Raw genomic sequence first — 21,860 nt, forward strand, 5'->3', positions numbered from 1 at the left:
CCGCCCCTTCCGCCGCCCGCCCCACAGACCACGCCCCGCCGGCGGCGGGCGCGGACGCAATGTGGGGCGGGGCGGGGTCGCGGCGGAGGCGGGGGCGGGGCGCGGAGCCGGGCGCCGAACCGCCGGGAGCGCCCGAGTAGCCACCGCCGCCGACACCGTCGGGGGCCTGGCGCGCCCCGCCAGCCCGGGCCGGTGGGTGCCACGGCCGGCCGGCCGCGGAACATGGCGCCCTGTACGCTCTGGCGCTGCTGCCAGCGCACCGTGGGCTGGGTGCCTGTGCTGTTCATCACCTTCGTTGTCGTGTGGTCCTACTACGCGTACGTGGTGGAGCTGTGCGTGTGTGAGTACCGGGCGGGCAGCCCTCGGCCTCTCCTCAGCTTCCCCTGGCGCGGCCTCGGCGCGCCCGTGTGTGCGTCCGCCCGAGCCCGGCCGCGGGGCCCGCTTCGGCCCGGGGGTCTCGGGACAGTGTCCGGCTTCTGAGGTGGAGGGAGCGGCGCCCCTGGCCACTCTGTCCGGCTGTTCGTGGAGTTGCCGTGCCCTCCGCCGGGGTTCCGAGGGCTCTTCTCGCCCGGGCCCTGGGCGCGGGCGGAGCCGCCGCGGGTGCTGCCGCCAGCAGCTCCTGCCGCTCCTTCCCGGAAACTCGGGGCCGGCGGCGTCGCGCTACTGGCGACCCCGGCCCCGGGGTCCCCCAGAACTACCCAGTCCGTCGCGAGCGCACAGCTGCCTGAGGGCCCTCGGGGTGCACTTTCTGGGGAGCCCCGGCACCGGGCTGCGTGCTGGCGGCGAGAACGGGGGGACGCCGCGGCACCCGCTCCCCGCGGCGTCCTGCGCCCCGAAGCGCAGATGCGGACCCGCGCGGGCGAGCTCTCGTGTAATAACTTGGTTAAAACAGCATTCCTACGAGGGAGAGACCGCTTTGGCTCAGAAGGTTTGAGGGAAGGTTTTGAAACAAACATGTCTACTTTCAAGAAAGTTGTTTTGTACCTGTGAAACATTTAATTCCTGCAAGTAGATCCAGAATAAATTAGTTGTGAAATACATATCAAACAGTAGTGGAGTTTGTCTGTTGAATGTGATTTGTTTAGTCCTTTTGGTACCAAAATGTTTGCCGTAAAGGATGTTCGAATCCATTATAAAATTGACTAGCTTTAGGCATTTCTTAAAGCTACTTCTTGCAGAAAGTGATCATGATCACAGGATTCTCATCAGCTTGTAGTGAGACTTTCCCTCACTCAGTGCTCTGAGGTAGGCATTTATTTATTCCAAAAGTTGGACCAGTCTTACTCAGTTCTGTCAGAAGATAATTCCCTCCCTCTCCCCATTCCATTGGGATTTTGAAGATTCTGAAGCTTTACTTGAAAATGTGCGTTTATGTTGAAATTGCACATTTAACCTACAGTTATAAAAAATATCAAAAGGTGATATCAAACATGAAAGGAACATGAATGTGTACTGGTAGGGATAAAGGAACTTTTTCTCTTTCTCTCCTTTAATCTTGGTGTCTCTTAGCGTATAGATGTCCCTACCTACACATGGAGGAAATGAAACTGAGCAATAGGCCCTTTGGTTGGGCACATGATTGTTGAGTACCTGCTGGAAAGTGACCCACATCTTTCCACTCTGCATGTAAATTTAGTGAGCTAGCCAGGGTCCCTGGAACTGTGATTGTTTGGTCCATAATGGGGAGTTGGGGCGGGGCTAAGCGCTTGCCCTTACAGGAGATCAGTAAGACTTTAGACCCACCGTTTAGAGATCACACCCCAGCATTTCTTCAAGTTAAAACATTGTGCAACAACTGAGGCCCAGTGCTTGGCAGAATTTTTAAATACTCAGTGGATTAAAGGTCTTACACAGAGCCTGCATTTACTACTAAGATACCAGTCTTGAACTGGGGGAGCTATGGGGATGTCTGCAGTGTCACTGGACTTAATGGGGGAGCATAAACACTATCATATTGAACCTGTCCTTTAAACCACTTGTGTATAATCCGTGTTTTCATAAGCACAGATTGTCCTACTGAGATATACCAATGTTTAACTTTGTAGAAGCTTTAAATCGAGTGAGTGTGAGTTTTACTTAAAATGCTGTTTCAGTAATGTTTACAGGATTTTGTTTCTGGTGTTCTTTAGCGAACTACATGGGAGAGAATGATGATAATTGTATCTTAACACGTGTTAATTTATTTAGTCCTCATAATAACAAAAGTTAAGTGATTTGTGCAGGGTCATACAACTAGTAAATGGCGTAACCAGAATTGGAACTCAAGTGCTTTGGCTCCAGAGTCCCTGCTTTTGTATTTTAACTACTGTGCAAAACTAGTGTACTTGATTATCCGGATCTAGACAATCGGCAGATTTCATTCTTATCTGTAATTATTTATATAAAGTAGTTTTCTCCTGAAAGGTAGCAGCTGAAGGTTGCTAAATACCTCAGACGGTAAAAAGGCGTGGCCCACTGAAGGGCATTTGAAAAAATAAATTGTTTATGAGAAGCCCTTGTTCCAGCCCAGCTTCTGTATCTTCTTAATTTTGTAGTTCCACACAAACACACACACACACCGAAGTAGTGGTAGGAATAATATTGTGGGTAAACTTGAGTAATAAGTGATGCATCTGAGATGGCCCTCACAGGGTGATAAACAGAGAAGTAACAATGGAGTAGTAATGTTGGTCCTTGATTTTAAATAAGCTGAAAGTCTTTGATTTTCTATTTGAGTATTCGAGGTTAGCTGTGCCTGGATTGACCAACTTTTCCAGTTTGGTCGAGCTGGTTATTTGCAGGGGAGGTGCTAATACAGGTTCCCCAGACTTTATCAGGTTGTTTGGAGCTGTTAGCAGTAGATGTGTAACTCTTATTTGGCGTTTAGAGGATCTGAGAGTTTAAAGAGATTTTAGAGATGACCTAATTCAGTCTCTTTATTTTACTTCTGAGAAAACTATTAATTGGAAGAGCTATATGGTTTGTCCAAGGACAGATGTTCCTTTTTACCTTTTTTCAGAGAGAATATGTAGGATAGAACTGTAACCTCTGGGTCTACATATCTAATAATTCCTATGTTTCCTGTGTAATTTCTTCAGAGACAAGATAAATAGCTTAAACATCAACATTGAGCACACTGTCTCCACACAGTTGATTCCAACATGTTCTATTGATTTCAAAAGAACCAGCTTTTGATTTCACTTATTTTTCTGTTTGTTTTTTTTTTCTGTTTTCTATTTCATTGATTTCTTATCTTATATTTCCCTTTCACTTTGGGTTTAACTTGTTCTTTTTCTAGTTTCTGAATTTAAAAATTGAAGTGATTTGAGCCCTTTTTTAGGTGTTTACTCCCATATACTTATCCCTAAATACTGCTTTATTCACATCCCATGAATGTTGATATATTGTATTTTCATTTTCATTCACTTAAAATTATTTTCTGGTTTCAGTTTTCACTTCATAAGGATGCTGTTTAGTGTGCAGTTACTTGGGAATTTTTTCTTTTTGTTACTGATTTCAAACTTAATTCCATGTGGTCAGAGAATATACCTTGTATGACTTGTCCTTTAAAAATGTGTTCACACTTGCTTTATGGCCCAGAATGTGGTCAGCCTTGGAAGTGTTTCATGTGCATTTCAGAAAAATGTATTCTGTATTCAGCAGTGTTAATTTTGCTGTTTGTGCTGGGTATTCTATTATGTCATAATGCTCCATAAAGGTGAATTAAGGCAGGTTGGTTGATAGTGTGGTTCAAATCTTCTGTATTCCTGCTGATTTTCTATTTGTTCTAACAATTAATTACTCAGAGAGGTATAAAATAATAATTGGATTTGTCTATCTCTCCTCAGAGTTCTCTCAGTTTTTGCTTTATGTATTTTGCAGCTCTGTAATTTAGCACATGTGATATTTTTGGATTGTTGTGTCCTCTTCATGAATTGACTCTTTGTTATTATGAAATGACTTATTCCTGGTGATATTGTTTGTTTTGAAATCTACTTTGGCAGATATTAACTTGTCCATTGATGTTTCTTTTGATTAGTATTAGCATGGTATGTCCTTTTACTTTAACCTGTTTATTTTGATCTTTATACTTAAAATGCATTTCTTATAAGCAGCATATCGTTGGGTCTTGCTTTTTTAACCTAGTCTGAAAATACTTGCCCTTTTCTTTTTTTGAATTGAGATATAATTGACATATAACATTCATTTCAGATGTCAGCATAATGATTTAAGGTACGCATATATTGCAAAGTGGTCATCACAAGATTAGTCAACATTCATCACGTTACATAGTTATAACTGTGTTTTCCCTGTGATGGGAACTTTTAAAATTTATTCTCAGGGACTTCCTGGCAGTCCAGTGGTTAAGAATCTGCCTTGCAACTCAGGAGATGTGGGTTTGATCCCTGGTCAGGGCACTAAGATCCCACATGCTATGGAGCAACTAAGCCCACATGCAACAACTAGCGAGCCTGTGTGGTACAACTGCTGAGCCCACATGCTCCGGAACCCACACACCTCAACTAGAGAGTCCATGTGCCGCAATGGAAGACCCCCCTTGCCGTAACTAAGACCTGATGTGTTCAAATAAATAATAAAATATTTTTAAAAAATAAAATTAACTCTCATAGCAACTTTCAAATGTAACAGTACTCACTGTGCTGTACAATCTCTGCCTTTTAATTGGCTTGTTTTGACCATTTTAATGTGGTTGTTGATGTGGGTAACTTTAAGTCTTATTGCTTGTTTATTTTTAAGTCTGTCCTAAAATATTTAAATAAGTAAACAAATCTTATCTGTTTAACTATGTAGTTACCATTTCTAGTATACCTCATTCTTTTTTATAGATCTGTATTTCCAACTCCTTATTGCACAATTCAGACTTAAAGAAAGTAGGGAGAACCACGAGATCATTCAGCTATGACCTAAATCAAATCCCTTACAGTCATACAGTGGAAGTGACAAATAGACACAAGAGATTAGATCTGATAGACAGAGTGCCTGAAGAACTATGGATGAAGGTTCGTGATATTGTACAAGAGTCAGGGATCAAGACCATCCCCAAGAAAAAGAAATGCAAATTGGTTGTCTGAGGAGGCCTCACAAATAGCTGAGAAAAGAAGAGAAGTGAAAGGCAAAGGAGAGAAGGAAAGATATACTCATTTCAATGCAGAATTCCAGAGAATAGCAAGGAGAAATAAGAAACCTTCCTCAGTGATCAATGCAAAGAAATAGAGGAAAACAACAGAATGGGAAAGACTAGAGATCTCTTCAAGAAAAGCAGAGATACCAAGATTTGATGCAAAGATGGGCACAATAAAGGACAGAAATAGTATGACCCTAACAGAAGCAGAAGATATTAAGAAGAGGTGGCAAGAATACACAGAAGAACTATACAAAAAAGATTTTCATGACCCAGATCACCACGATGGTGTGATCACTCACCTAGAGCCAGACATCCTGGAATGCAAAGTCACATGGGCCTTAGAAAGCATCACTATGTGCAAAGCTAGTGGAGGTGATGAAATTCCAGTTGAGCTATTTGAAATCCTAAAAGATGATGCTGTGAAAGTGCTGCACTCAATATGCCAGCACATTTGCAAAACTCAGCAGTGGCCACAGGACTGGAAAAGGTCAGTTTTCATTCCAATCCCAAAGAAAGGCAGTGCCAAAGAATGTTCGAACTACTGCACAACTGCGCTCATCTCACACGCTAGCAAAGTAACGCTCAAAATTCTCCAAGCCAGGCTTCAACGATACATGAACCATGAATTGCCAGATATTCAAGCTGGATTTAGAAAAGGGAGAGGAGCCAGAGAGCTAATGGCCAGCATCTATTGGATCACTGAGAAAGTGAGAGAGTTACAGTAAAACATCTACTTCTGTGTTAATTGACTTCTATGCCAAAGCCTTTGACTGTGTGAATCACAACAAACTGGAAAATTCTGAAAGAGATGGGAATACCAGACCACCTGACCTGCCTCCTGAGAAATCTGTATGCAAGTCAAGAAGCAACAGTTAACAACATGGAACAATAGACTGGTTCCAAATCAGGAAAGGAGTACATTAAGGCTGTATATTGTCACCCTGCTTATTTAACTTATATGCAGAGTATATCATGCAAAATGCTGGGCTGGATGAAGCACAAACTGGAATCAAGATTGCCAGGAGAAATATCAATAATCTCATGATACGCAGATGGCACCACCCTTATGGCAGAAAGCGAAAAAGAACTACAGAGCCTCCTGATGAGAGTCAAAGAGGAGAGTGGAAAAGTTGGCTTAAAATTCAACATTCAGAAAACTAAGATCATGGTATCTGGTCCCATCATTTCATGACAAATAGATGGGGAAGCAATGGAAACAATGAGAGACTTTATTTGGGGGGGAGGGGGGCTCCAAAATCACTCCAGATGGTGACTGCAGCCATGAAATTAAAAGATGCTTACTCCTTGGAAGAAAAGCTATGGCCAACCTAGACAGCATATTAAAAAGCAGAGACTTTACTTTGCCAATAAAGGTCCTTCTGGTCAAAGCTGTGATTTTCCAGTAGTCATGTGTGGATGTGAGAGTTAGACTATAAAGAAAACTGAGCGCCGAAGAATTGATGCTTTTGAACTGTGGTGTTGGAGAAGACTCTTGAGAGTCCCTTGGACTGCAAGGAGATCAAGCCAGTCAATCCTAAAGGAAAGCAGTCCTGAATATTCATTGGAAGGACTGATGCTGAAGCTCTAATGCTTTGGCCACCTGATGGGAAGAGCCAACTCATTGGAAAAGACCCTGATGATGGGAAAGATTGAAGGCAGGAGGAGAAGGGGACGACAGGATGAAAAATGATTGGATGGCATCACTGACTCAATGGACATGAGTTTGAGCAAGCTCTGGGAGTTGGTGATGGACAGGGAAGCCTGGTATGCTGCAGTCCATGGGGTCACAAAGAGTCAGACATGACTGAGCAACTGAACTGGCTGATGTCCAGCTGGTGCCATTTTCACCTGCCTGAGGGCTTCCTTTAACATTTATTGTAATACAAGTCAGTTGGTGATAAATTGTTTCTGTGGTTAAGAATCTGCCTTTCAATGCAAGGGACATGGGTTCAATCCCTGGTCAGGGAACTGGATCCCACATGTCTCAGAGCAACTGAGCCCAAGCACAGCAACTAAAGAGAACCTAACTGCAATGAAAGATCCCTCATGCCACAACTAAGACCCAACAAAGCCAAAAATAAATACTTTTTATTTTATTTTTTTAAAAATGCCAAAAATACTTTATTCATTTGCAGTGATTTTTTTTTTTAGACAACTTACCAAGTTATGCTTCCCTGATAGGTCAGTTGATAAAGAATCTGCCTGCAATGTAGGAGACCCCAGGATGACTCCTGGGTTGGGAAGATCCCCTGGAGAAGGGATAGGCTACCCGCTCCAGTATTCTTAGGCTTCCCTTGTGGCTCAGCTGGTAAAGAATCCGCCTGGAATGCAGGAGACCTGGGTTCAGTCCCTAGGTTGGGAAGATCCCCTAGAGAATGGAAAGGCTACTCACTCCAGTATTCTGGCCTAGAAAATTCCATGGGCTGTATAGTCCGTGGGGTCACAAAGAGTCAGACATGACTGAGCGACTCGCACTTCAGTAAACCAAGTTAAGCAGTCATTACAACCATCCATTTTTATTACATTTTTTTATCACCCCAGTCAGAGCCCTTGTGTCCATTGTGGTTAGTTTCTGTTTCCATCCAGTCCCAGGTGACCACTAATCACCTTTCCATCTCTGTGTGCTTTTTCTGGATATCTCATATAATTGAAATCAAACAGTAAATGGTCTTTTGTGTCTGGTGTCTGTTACATTTTTTGAGGTTTATCTGCGTTGTAGTGTATATCAGTATTTCTCCCCATTATCTACTTCACATTCAAATTTGGATTTTTCTAAAATTCAGTTTATTTAAAAATATATTTCTAGTAAGCCTCCACAAATCACTTGTGCATTGAATTAGACTATAAATAAAAACCATGCACTTTATTACATTTAAGTATATTAAAAATCCTGCTTTTAAGATTTATAGTATGATTGGCTCCTGACCATCTTTGTATCCACTAGAGAACCTAGTTACTAGTAGACTTTCAATAAATAGTGCTCAACTGAATGGAATTATATTCTTAAAAAGTTAAGAAATATGGAAGAGGTACTGGACAACTTAGAAACCAGGTCAGACTATTTAGAAGAACAAAATTATGCCCTAGTCATATAGATAAAACTTTCCTTCTCTTCTGGTCACTTCCACTTTGTGGCAAAGAAGACTTGGTGTGCTAAACTCCAGCCTTTAATATCTGTCTACTTGACATCTCTGTTGTTATATCTTATCGGCTTATCATCCAAAAGAAAACTTGTCAGACTTATCAACCAAAACAAAACTCAAAATTTTGAGTTTTTTTCTCTCTCCCTAACTGTTCCTCATATCTTAGCTCAGTAAATAGCAGTTTCATCCTTTGAGTTCCCTGCTTGAAAAGTCATTCTACATCCCACTGATCGGCAAATGTTGTCACTACCTGTATCACAATCCAGTTGCTTCTCACCACTACCACTGCAGGTGTATTCAAGCCACTAGGATCTCAGTCTCGTGAAAAATATGGCCACAGTAATTCACACTTCCTCCCAAGAAATGGAGCCTATTTGCCCACCAGTGAATCTGGGCTGGCTTTATACTTGCTGTGACCAGTAGAACATGGTGGGAGTGATGGGTGAGAGCTGGAGCCTCAACCTCAGGTAGTCCATGGGCTCCTCAGCATTAGGGATGAAATTGTTCATTCCCTACTGGTGGTGCAATAAAGAGGATTTGGGAAGAATTCAAAATGACTGTACTGTTTTAAAAAGTGAAAAGCACAGATGGTAAGAGTTAAAGGATTTAAATACAGATGACCAACATACAAAAGATGCTCAACATCACTAATTATCAGAGAAATGAAAAATCAGAACTGGGCTTCCCTGGTGGTTCAGTGGTAAAGAATCTGCCTGCCAACGCAAGAGATGTGGGTTCGATCCCTCACCTCACACTGGTCAGATAGTCATCATCAAAAAGTCTACAAACAACAAATGCTGGAGAGGGTGTGGAGAAAAAGGGAACTTCCTACATGTTGGTGGGAATTGATACAGCCACTGTGGAGAACAGAATGAAGGTTCCTAAGAAACTAAAAATAGATCTACCATGTGACCCAGCAATCCCACCACTAGGCACACACCCTGAGAAAACCATAATTCAAAAGGACACCTGTACCCCTCTGTTCATCGAAACACTGTTTACAATAGCCAGGACATGGGACAACCTAAATGTCCAATGACAGGTGAATGGATAAAATGTGAATCATGTATACAGTCGAACATTGTTCAGCCACTAAAAGGAATGAAATAAGGTCATTTGTAGATGGTGTGGGTGGACCTACAATCTGTCATACAGAGTGAAGTAAGTCAGAAGGTGTTAGTCACTCAGTTGTGTCCGATTCTTTGTGACCCCATGGACTGTGGCCTGCCAGGCTCCTCTGTCTATGGAATTCTCCAGGCAAGAATACTGGAGTGGGTTGCCATGCCCTCCTGCAGGGGAGCTTCCCGACCCAGGGATCTATCCCGAGTTTCTTACCTCTCCTGCATTGGCAGGCATGTTGTTTACTTCTAGTGCCACCTGGGAAGCAACACCCTTTTATCGTGTCTCTCCCTCCTCACTTCATCCCTGTCCTCTCACCCCCCAACATATCCTCCACGAAGCGGCCAGAATGAGCCCTTTAAGGTGGATATCAGACTCGTCACTCCTCTGATGAAAATCGTGACTGGCTTCCTCTCTCGCTCAGTGACACTCCTGACCGTGGCCTCTTCCCCAGTGACATAACTTCCTCTCCACTGTTCCTTTCAGCTGTTCTCCAGCTGCCAGGCTGGCCCCCTTGCTATACCATGTTTCTTGTTGGGTGAGCTCAATACCTTACTGAGCCTCTCTGAGTTTGCTCCTGTGCTGTAAAATGGGAGTAGTGTCTCTTACTACTGTCATGGGAAGTCCTCAGCAGAGTAGGCTTTCAGATGTTACTGGGGCTAGGGAGAAGACTTAAATAGCCACTGGCATACTTTTTCTTGCCTTCCCTTTTCTGGCAAGAAGTTGTTTTGTTTTTTGCTTTGCAATTCTTAGAGTGACGTTTCCCCTCACTGCTCCCCCCGCCCCAAGCCCACACATAGCCTGAAGTAAGTGAAGGAGCACATTCTCACAGATTTTTTTAACTGCTGCATTTGAAGATGATGTTGCACAGTAAGTTCCTGTTTTCCTTCGAGCTGTTGGTCATGTTGGGAGCGTGAGTGTGGGGGGGGGTGGTTGTCTGGGAGAGGGGACCTCCACACCGTGCCACCTGGGGCTTCACGAGGATTAACACCTGAGACTTTGCTGTAAGCCTGTCAGCTGCACAGATTTAGATGTGCTGACACACGCAGCACATCATCTTGAGCAGATGGGCGCCTACACCTAAATGAGTGGAAGAGTCACGAGCAATGGTGACTCCGGTTTCATGAAGACAGGAGACAGACCCACAGGTCTTGAGGATAAAAATTGTTTTTAAAACATGATTGATCTCTGTTCTCTCACTCTTCCCAGTGCTGCATTACTACTCACTCATGTGAACTTTGGCTCACCCAGTCGGAGTCATAGGAAAAATAGTTTTTATTAACATACTAGTTGAACAAACATGAGCTTATTAAAGGTGAAGTCTTCAGGGCTGCTGCTTAAACTATTGCGAGGAAAGCCTATCATCAGCACCTGAAGGACCTAGTGCCGACACCCCAGGGTGTTAGCAGTGTGTGTCTGGTGTCAGTATTGAGAAAGGAGTGAGGGGCCATGACCGTGGCCGGCGTGATGTATTCGTGTTCATTGGCCTCCATATTGCACACCCTCCAAGAAGCCACAGGGAATCTTCTGAAGCCTGAGGCAAAGTGCTCACTCCTCTGTGCTCCAGCAGCTTCCTCCCTCGCTCTTGATGAAATCCAGAGATGCCTGTAGCCCGGGAGGCCCTGGTGCTGCTGACTCATCCCTTCCTTCGCTCCTTCTGCCTCAGCACTGCAGCCTCCTTGCATCGGTCAGGCCTCTCAGGGTCCCACCTGAGAACTCTGTACCGACTGTTCCTTCTGCCTGGAGTGCTGTCCTCCCCATCCACATCCTAGTTTCATCTTGGTTTCTTCTCAGAGAGCCCCCATCAAAGTGGCTTTCCTGACTACCCTTGTGGGTGGTCAGGAAAGCATGGAAGCAGTACTTCCTCTTTCATTCTTCCCTGACCCTGCTGTGTTTCCTCATAGCACTTATTAATCCTTGATGTACAGTCATTTGTGTTTCTCTCCTGAGTCGTGTTCCGGAACCGAACATAGGCCCTCTGTAATGTGTACTTGATAGATGCATTGAATGAGTGAATTGACTGTGTTGCTGCCATTTGCCTTGCAAGAGGGAGAACTGCGATATATTCACATAGAAGATGACCCACAGTTTCAAATACACACTGTCCTGACCTTAGAAACATCTCTGTTAGTTCAGCAATGTAACAAACATCGAATGCTTACAGTGTTCCCGGTACTTTATTGAGGCTGGAAATTCAAAAATGGGTAAATGCACATGGTCAGATCCATTTGGACTTTATACAACAGTCTCTGTCTTCACTACCACAGTGCTCACTTGCACATTACTCATTTTAAGAAGTCCTGCTGTAACTAAGTATCCAACTATTTAATCCAGTATTTTTCTATATTCTTTTTGCCTTAGAATTCTTTCATGGAACATCTGTTTAAATCCTTTTAGACTTAGACAGTTGTTGACGTTCGGGAAAGCTCCCTTAGTGGTGATGAGGGTGGTGAGAGATGAAAACTGAAGAGGCATGTACCTCTGAAGGAAGGGGTGTTACTGGTAGATCTGAAGGGTGGTTATTGATTCCTTCTACTGTGTTACCAAATTGTATTAATACACTTAGGAAGAAAAATCATTATTCTGTAGGTGCCAAAAAGATGTTTAAAAATCCACTATCCATTCCTGAATAGAAACACACACACACACACACACGGAATAGGAGTAAATGGATACTTTTCAAACAGAATTGCACACACAAGAATACGTACGTAATCAGTTTGCACTAAAACCAGCAGTAAATACTTATCACTATGTCCATTGCTGTGTAGCATTGTATTGGCAAAACCAGCTACCACATTCAGTCAAGAGAGAATAATTAGAAACAGCAGACACTGGAAAGGAAGAGAGAAAGCTATTTCCACTGCAAACAGTTGACAGTATACATTGAAAATCCAAGGGTCTCAGTAACAACAGAACACCTAAATAAACGGAATTGAGTAAAATGGCAGGGTATGAAATTAGCAAACAGTACTCAGTACTTTGTATATATACGCAATAATGAATAATTGAAAATATGGTCAAAGAGAAGTCTCCATTCCCAAAAACATCAAAAAGATGAAATACTTAAGAATAAACTCAAGAAAAATGTCAGGTCTATAGGAGGAAAACATTCCTGAAAAATATAAAAGTAGTTTTGAACAAATGAAAAGACATTTCATATTTCACATTCACGAATAGAGTAACTTGGCATTACAGAGATTTCAGTTCTCCCCAAGTTAATGTATAAATTCCAGTCCCAATAAAGTTGTTTTTTAAAATTTTTCTGGCACTAGACAAATTGATCCTAAAGGTCACATGGAAAAATGAAATAAGAACAACCAGGAAACCCCTAGAAGAGTGATAAAGAGGCCACACCTTAACCTGAGTGTTAAGCCACAAATGTCTATAATTAAAACTGAGAGCAGGGGGTATAAATGAGAACTCTGTCTACCTTTTGTTCAGTTTTGCTATGAACCTAAAAGTCTCTAAAAAATAAATTCTGTTATAAAAATTGTGTTCCAGTTGTATGGTATGATGTGTGGACAGACATACTAGGCAATGGAACAAGTAGAAAGTCCAGAAATAGTTAATTATAGAAATTTAGAATGAAGCATCTCCTCAAATTACAGAAGAGAAGGTGGGACAACTGGATAGATATTTGATAAGAGATAAAGTCAGATCTGTATCTCACACTGTATTCCAAGATAAACTACAAATGGATAAAATCTTATTTTTTCTTTCTTTTTTTATATTGTACATTTTTTATTTTAAAATAATTTTAGACTTGTGAAAAATAGTACAAAGAATATTCCTTTATCCTTCATGCAGATTCCCTAAAGGTTATCATTTGCTACATGCTTTATCATTTATTTATTCTGTCTCTGAAATATCTGAGAGTAAGCTGCAGACCTCATGTCCCTTTGTAAATACGTCAGTATTAGGGGCCTCCCAGTGGCTAAGAGATAAAGAATCCATCTTCAGTGCAGGAGACGAGGGTTCGATCCCTAGGTTGGGAAGGTCCCCTGGATGAAGGCACAGCAACCCACTCCAGTATTCTTGCCTGGAGAATCCCATGGACAGAGGAGCCTAGTGGGCTACAGTCCATAGAGTCGCAAAGTCGGACATGACTGAAGTGACTTAGCACACACACATAAATGCATGTCAGTGTAATGTGCTAAGAACAAGAATGTCTTGTTCTGTTCAGGCCCCTATAACAGGATACCATAGACTGGGTGCCTGTAAACATTTCTCACGCTTATGGAGGCTGGAAGTCCTGGATCAAGGTGCCAGCAGGGGTCTGGTAAGAACGCACTTCTTGGTTTGGCCATCTTTTCACTGTTTTATCAATATGATGGAAGGAGTGAGGGATCGCACGCTCAGTCGGACACAGATCCCATTCCTGAGTAAGCACTTCCTGAAGGCCTAGCTTTCAGACACCATCACACTGGACATCAAGATTTCACATAGGAATTTTGGGGAACACAGACATGCAGTCTTTAGCGAAGAACATTCTCTTACATAATCAGAGTTATCAGAATCAGGAAATAAGCATGACAAAATGCTTCTCTTTGATCTGTAAGCCTCACTGGGACTTCCCCAGTGTCCCACTGAACACTTGTTCTGATCCACAGGCCAGGCCAGTTAACACTTTCCAGTCAGCTGTCAACTCTCGGTGGTGTCTTTTGATCTGTGGTTTAGCTTTATGTATCATGACCATGACATTTTTGAAGAGTACAGGCTTCTTGTGTATAATGTCCCTCAGGTAGGTTTGACATTTCCTCGTGTATACGTTTTTAGCATGAATCAGATCAGTCGCTCAGTCATGTCCGACTCTTTGCTACCCCATGAATCGCAGCACGCCAGGCCTCTCTGTCCATCAACAACTCCCGGAGTTCACTCAGACTCACATCCATCGAGTCAGTGATGCCATCCAGCCATCTCATCCTCTGTCGTCCCCTTCTCCTCTTGCCCCCAATCCCTCCCAGCATCAGCGTCTTTTCCAATGAGTCAACTCTTCGCATGAGGTGGCCAAAGTACTGGAGTTTCAGCTTTCGCATCATTCCTTCCAAAGAAATCCCAGGGCTGATCTCCTTCAGAATGGACTGGTTGGATCTCCTTTCAGTCCAAGGGACTCTCAAGAGTCTTCTCCAATACCACAGTTCAAAAGCATCAATTCTTCGGCACTCAACCTTCTTCACAGTCCAACTCTCACATCCATACATGAATACCATGAATACCACATTAGCATGAATACCACAAAAGAAATGCTGTGTCATTGGTTGTACTATTTTGCTATGCTATGCTAAGTCGCTTCAGTCGTGTCCGACTCTGGGCGACCCCATGGACGGCAGCCCACCAGGCTCCCCTGTCCCTGGGGTTCTCCAGGCAAGAACACTGGAGTGGGTTGCCATTTCCTTCTCCAATGCATGAAAGTGAAAGTCAAGTCGCTCAGTCGTGTCCAACTCTTAGCGACCCCATGGACTGTAGCCCACCAGGCTCCTCCGTCCATGGGATTTTCTAGGCAAGAGTACTGGAGTGGGGTGCCATTGCCTTCTCCATGTACTATCTTAGAGACTGTTTATTTTGGTCATCACTTAAGGTGGTATCACCAAGTTTTCCTGTAAAGGTATAGTTTTTCCTTGTAATTAACAAGTATTCTGGGGATTTCCCTGGTGGTCCAGTGGTTAAAGGTCCACCTTTTCAATTCCAGGGACCCAGGTTTGATCCCTGTTTGGAGAACTAAGATCCCACATACTGTGGAACAACTTGGCCCACACACCACAGCCTGAGAATCCCTGTGCGTCAAAGAAAGCCCATGTACCATAACAAAGGTCCTGAGTGCTAGGCTAAGACCCAATGTAGCCAAATGAGTAAGCATTCTGGTAGACCCAGACAACCCCCACACATCCCTCTTTGAGGAAAGACTTGGTCAGTTGTGGTGGGTCCGGTCAGCTCTTTGAGCATGACTTGGCTCACCCAGGGTCACAGCCATCCTGGGCCATGGATGACACGAGAGCGCCCTGCCTGTGTCCAAGGCCTGGACAGGCCTGCCCCTCAGGGAGACCTCCCTCACGTCCTTTCACGTGTGTTGTTCCCTCATGAGTTTCTTGCACCCCAGACTGTCTCAGCAGCCGATTCCCAGCCTAAGATAGGTATCTCTGTGGGAAAATCTGTTCACAATTACTTGGACTTATTTTTTTTTTATCATCTCTTGAGGATTCTTGCTTGAAACAAGTTACTGTGCTGGTTGCCAAATGGTGATTTTCTTTTAATTCTATGATTTTTTCTGCATTTAATAGTTAGGATTCTACTGAAAGGAAGAGCTTTCCCGCCCCCTCATTCATTCATTTCACTCATTTATATCAGCATGTTCTCATGGATTCTTCTTTTATGGGTTATAATCTGTCATTTATTTTGTTGCTCAAATTGTCCCAGTTTTAGCCAGTAGGAACCCTTGCATTTTGGGTTCTGTGTCCTTTTGACATGTCCCCATCATTTTTCTTCCCTTATTTTCTGGCACCAAGAGATTTTTTTCAAGCTTATTTGATACTTTTCCTGCCCCTGGAACCTGCCATTTCAAAGTTGACCAAATCTGAATATTAAAAAATAAGAGCCTTCAACTACTAGGAAGAAACGTAGGTGGATGATCTTAAGACCAGGGAGTGAGGAAAACCTGTTTAGGGGGAAAAAAAAAAAATGGATGTGACAAAAACGGTTTACAGGTCAGGGGAAATGAAAATGGCTTATAAATACATGAGAACATTCTTACCCTCATACACTAAAGGTTTGAAAATTCTTTATTGTAGAGAAACAGGTACCTCATGCACTGCTGGTAGGAGTTTTAAAATGGTACAGCCCCATAACAGGGATTTGGGGGAAAGCAGACAGATTTGCTTTCGTCCAGTAATTCCACTGTTAGGAATCTACACTGAAGATAAACTTCCACCAGTAAACAACACATGCATAGGGTTATTCATTGCTGCACTGTTTGTAACAGCAGAAGATTGGAGACAACCCAGATGGCTATCAATAGAGGCCTCATTGTATAACTGGAACACCCACACAATGGAATACCATGTGGTGCTCTAAAAAGCAAACAATGGTTATCTCTGTGTACCAATGTGTAGTGATTTCTAGGGTATAAATGAAAACAGCAAGGATTGAAACGCAACATTCTAAAAACTAAGATCATGGCATCCGTTCCTGTCACTTCATGGCAAACAGAAGGGGGAAAAGTGGATGCAGTGACAGATTTTATTTTCTTGGGCTCCACGATCACTCTGGATGGTGACTTCACCCATGAAATTAGACGCTTACTCCTTGGAAGGAAATCTATGACAAACCTAGACATCATATTAAAAAGCAGAGACATCTCTTTGCTGACAAAAATCCATATAGTCAAAGCTGTGGTTTTTCCAGTAGTGAGAATTGGACTGTAAAGAAAGCTGAGTGCTAAAGAATTACTGCTCTTGAATTGTGATTCTGGAGAGAACTCTTGAGAGTCCCTTGGACAGCAAGGAGGTCAAGCCAGTCAATCCTGAAGGAAATTAACCCTGAATATTCATTGGAAGGACTGAAGCTGAAGTTCCAATACTTCCCACCTGATGGGAAGAGCCAACTCATTGGAAAAGACCCTGATGCTGGGAAAGATTGAAGACAAAAGAAGGGGGCGGCAGAGGATGAGATGGTCGGATGGCATCACCAACTCAATGGACATGAGTTTGAGCAAACTCTGGGAGATAGTGAAGAACAGGGAAGGCTGGCGTGCTGCAGTCCAAGGAGTCACAGAGTCAGACCCAACTTAGCGACTAAACAGCAACAACAAACCAGGATATAAAGGAAAAAATTAGAAATATGTACTTACTTGCTTATTTTGTTGAAAGAAATAGTGGAAGGATAAAACAGTAATAAAAATTATTACCTGGGATGAGGGAGTGAGGAATGATCTTGAGTACCTTTTTATATAATCTTAGCTTTTAAACATTAACATTTGTTATATATCCAAAATAAAACAAAGAGGAGGTACAAGCAAACTAAAATTCGAAATCACAAAACAAATGAACTTAATTTTTAAAAGTTAGTATTATAACTACACAGAAGAAAGAATTGTTTCAAGTGACTTTTGAACATAGTACTCCTTAGTTGCTTGTCATTTAAAGCCAAAACAGAATAAAACAAAACAAAACTTCAAAGAAATCTGAAACTAGTATGTAGTTTTTAAACTATTTTATGTATATTTTGGAGGTGATGGCACCCCACTCCTGTACTCTTGCTTGGAAAATCCCATGGATGGAGGAGCTGGTAGGCTGCAGTCCGTGGGGTCGCGAAGAGTCAGACACGACTGAGCGACTTCACTTTCACTTTTCACTTTCATGCATTGGAGAAGGAAATGGCAACCCACTCCAGTGTTCTTGCCTGGAGAATCCCAGGGATGGCGGAGCCTGGTGGGCTGCCGTCTATGGGGTCGCACAGAGTCGGACACGACTGAAGTGACTTAGCAGCAGCATGTATATTTTAGGATAAATTTAATAAATAAGTTAGGAACTGAGATTTTTATTGTGAAAGTAAAAAGATACAAATATAATGCCAAAAAATTTTAGAAAAACCAATGTTCTGTTTGAACTGGAAATATGAATAGAAATATAAATGTATAACACTACTTCTAATATATAGTACTATTTCTGTAATTCAAAGGGCCTAAAAGCAATGAAACGCCAGTAGCTATAAGCACCACTAGAATTCAAAGCTTGGTCTCTAAATGTCATTGAAAGGGGCTTCCCTGGTGGATTAGTAGTAAATAATCCAACTGCCAGTCAGGAGACACGGGTTTGATCCCTGGTCCGGGAAGATCCTACAAGCCGCCAAGCAACTAAGCCTGTGTGCTACAACTGTTGAGCCTCTGCTCTAGAGCCCGGGAGCCACAGCTACTGAAGCCTGAGTGCCCTAGAGCCCTCGCTCTGCAACAAGAGAAGCCACCACAATGAGAAGCCCACACACCACAGTTAGAGGGTAGCCCCTGCTTGCTACAACTAGAGAAAAGCCAACATAGCAAAGACCCAGGACAGCCAGAAATAAATAAAATTATATTAAATATCATTAAAAGGAACCAGTGCCCCTTGGAGAAATGGCTAATGTCAGGTCCAGAGGAGGAGGATGTACGGTGAGTCCAGACATCTTGTCCTGTTTTAGGAAGTGCTCAGAGACCAATGACGATGATTCAGGAGGCCAAGCTGAGATAATTTGAACATAGGAAATGAGTGTGGTTGATGATACATTGAGTAAATAAAATCTGTAAATTTCTGTATTGATATTCAAAAAGGGCAAAAGTAAAATTATTTGCTAATAATGGAGGTGAATATTATACCAAAATCTTGTTCTGAAAATGGGTAATTAAAGGGAAATAATTATATTTTTGTACTCCCTTTTTAGAATGACTGTAGTTCATCTCCAGTGAGGGAAAGCTTATTGCAGAAGAATGCCAGCTTAAAAGTATGGAAATAAATAATACAGGTGTTTAATGGTGCTTTATTGACTATGCCAAAGCCTTTGACTGTGTGGATCACAATAAACCGTGGAAAATTCTGAAAGAGATGGGAATACCAGACCACCTGACCTGCCTCTTGAGAAATCTGTATGCAGGTCAGGAAGCAACAGTTAGAACTGGACATGGAACAACAGACTGGTTCCAAATAGGAAAAGGAGTACGTCAAGGCTGTATATTGTCACCCTGCTTATTTAACTTATATGTAGAGTACATCATGAGAAACGCTGGACTGGAAGAAACACAAGCTGGAATCAAGATTGCCGGGAGAAATCTCAATAACCTCAGATATGCAGATGACACCACCCTTATGGCAGAAAGTGAAGAGGAACTCAAAAGCCTCTTGATGAAGGTGAAAGTGGAGAGTGAAAAAGTTGGCTTAAAGCTCAACATTCAGAAAACGAAGATCATGGCATCCGGTCCCATCACTTCATGGGAAATAGATGGGGAAACAGTGGAAACAGTGTCAGACTTTATTTTTCTGGGCTCCAAAATCACTGCAGATGGTGACTGCAGCCATGAAATTAAAAGACGCTTCCTCCTTGGAAGGAAAGTTATGACCAACCTAGATAGCATATTCAAAAGCAGAGACATTACTTTGCTAACAAAGGTTCGTCTAGTCAAGGCTATGGTTTTTTCCTGTGGTCATGTATGGATGTGAGAGTTGGACTATGAAGAAGGCTGAGCGCCGAAGAATTGATGCTTTTGAACTGTGGTGTTGGAGAAGACTCTTGAGAGTCCCTTGGACTGCAAGGAGATCCAACCAGTCCATTCTGAAGGAGATCAGCCCTGGGATTTCTTTGGAAGGAATGATGCTGAAGCTGAAACTCCAGTACTTTGGCCACCTCATGCGAAGAGTTGACTCATTGGAAAAGACTGATACTGGGAGGGATTGGGGGCAGAAGGAGAAGGGGACGACAGAGGATGAGATGGCTGGATGGCATCACTGACTCGATGGACGTGAGTCTGAATGAACTCCGGGAGTTGGTGATGGACAGGGAGGCCTGGCGTGCTGCGATTCATGGGGTCGCGAAGAGTCGGACATGACTGAGCAACTGAACTGAACTGAATGGTGCTTTTCTAATTCTACAAAATAATAGGTTCAGGCCAGGCTTATCAGTGGATGTTAAAACCATTATGTGGAAAGTTTTAGGGGAAGAAGATACTCACATACCATTAACGTTTTACCCTACAAAACAATTTCATGATTGTCAAAGTGAGAAATGAACCTTTACAAAGGAGAAGCTTGAAGTCACTATGTTGCCAAGTGCCCAGGTGTAGCATCACTGATGGTGACAGACTGGAGTAGTGTGCCCGCTGAAACGTTTCCCTGTGCAGTACCTCGTCACTGCTGTCGTCCACCCGCCATATTGCTCTCACCAGTGGCACTCGCGGAAAGTCCGTGCCCAGATGCATAACCAGACTTGAGAACTAAAGGCAGAGTGTCAAAAACAGTGCCAAAAGTATACCTAACCTCTGTGGGAAAGTTAGACCAACAGAAGGCATTTCATCATAAATTGTGGAGGCCAGAAGGAAGTGCCATGGCATTTCTCAAGTGTTAGAGGAGAACTGTCAACCCAGAATCCCACGTCCAGCAAAGGTTGTCTGTTAGAGATGTCAGCATCCCCTTCATCGTAAGTATCCAAAGCAAAAGCTGGATGAAGGAAGTAATACGGGTATCTCCTCACACGTTCTCATTTGTCAAGGAAGAAAACTTTTTTTCCCACCATGACTTCTCCTTTACCAAAGACGTATTCATCAGCCATGGCTCTATCTCACATGGCCAGAGTAGAGACAGAGGATGGTGGTGAAGTGAGAGTATCTGGGATTTTAGTCTCAAAGGGAGAAGTAGGCGAGAAAGGATGTTAGTCACTCAGTCATGTCTGACTCTGCAACCCCATGGGCTGTAGCCCGCCAGGCTCCTCTGTCCGTGGGATTCTCCAGGCGAGAATAATGAAGTGGGTAAACATTCCCTTCTCCAGGGGATCTTCCCAACCCAGGGATCGAACTCAGGTCTCCTGCATTAAAGGTAAATTCATCATCTGAGCCACTATGGAAGCCATAGATGAGAAAGGGGATCTGTTAAGTGGAGAAGGGCAGGTGGCAGCTCTCATGTTCACATACAATCTTAAATTTAGATTAATATTATCTGCAAATGAGATTATACGTGGTCACTGACATGATTGAATAAAAACATTATACCTTTAAAAGGCACATCTAACCATTTAGGTATATGTAATGTTTTTATAATTGTGGATTTATTATCAGAAGAATTTTTTCACCTGTATTGGGATCCTTGGAAAATGGAACACGCCTGTGTGAGGCTAGAGGCTCTGCAGACAGCTTCTAACAGTCCTGTGTCTGTGTAATCAGTGGGCAGCTAGCAGATACTGAGGGCTGTCTCCACACCACCCTGTGCCAGGTGCTGGTCACTCAGTCATGTCCTTTCCTCCAAGGGAAATCTGGAAGGAGCTGCAGACTAGAAACTCGCAATTGCGTACCAGGGTCAGTGGTATCATGATAAGGGAATTTTAGAGTGCCATAGGATTGTGTGCCTAGGAGATGTGTTTAGCTGGCTCCTGTGGTCAAGAGAGCCCTCCGGGAGAAGTAAGCTCTGCTAAGCATGGGTTTGTCCAGCTTTGTTTGGGGTGCCGCAGCTCTGTTGCGTCCTGTAGTTGTGTGGCTGTCTCAGGGGAGTTGGATGAGGCAGACCAGACGCTGTCAGCCAGATGCAGTTAAAACCAGAACTCTGCTTTGACAGTGTGATCACAAGTAGGCTACCAGCTTTTGATCTTCACTAATGTGATTATTAAAAATGTTATCTTCCTGTAGTTTTACTTTGGATTTCTGTTATGAATGAGATTGACCATCTTTTTTATATTTGAGATGTCTGTATTTCCTTTTCTGTGAAAAAGTAGTTTTTTTTTTAAAGCAAATTCTTACTGATTTG

General features: G+C 43.0%; 1 protein-coding gene across 4 annotated transcripts in view; it reads left to right on the forward strand.

The window, feature by feature from the left end:
* The first annotated feature begins 68 nt into the window (after window positions 1–68).
* The window catches only part of ZDHHC20 (zinc finger DHHC-type palmitoyltransferase 20), a 59,207-nt gene continuing 37,415 nt past the window's right edge, over window positions 69–21,860 (forward strand). For 2 of the 4 annotated variants that reach the window (XM_055542558.1, XM_055542559.1), the window contains exon 1: window positions 69–340. In XM_055542558.1, the coding sequence (XP_055398533.1) occupies window positions 223–340 (118 nt within the window). In that variant the 5' untranslated portion in view covers window positions 69–222. The remainder of the gene's footprint in view (window positions 341–21,860) is intronic. The other 2 variants (XM_055542557.1, XM_055542556.1) reach the window with 2 other exon arrangements.

Source organism: Bubalus kerabau, chromosome 12 (assembly GCF_029407905.1).
Source record: "Bubalus kerabau isolate K-KA32 ecotype Philippines breed swamp buffalo chromosome 12, PCC_UOA_SB_1v2, whole genome shotgun sequence".
Taxonomy (NCBI): domain Eukaryota; kingdom Metazoa; phylum Chordata; class Mammalia; order Artiodactyla; family Bovidae; genus Bubalus; species Bubalus kerabau.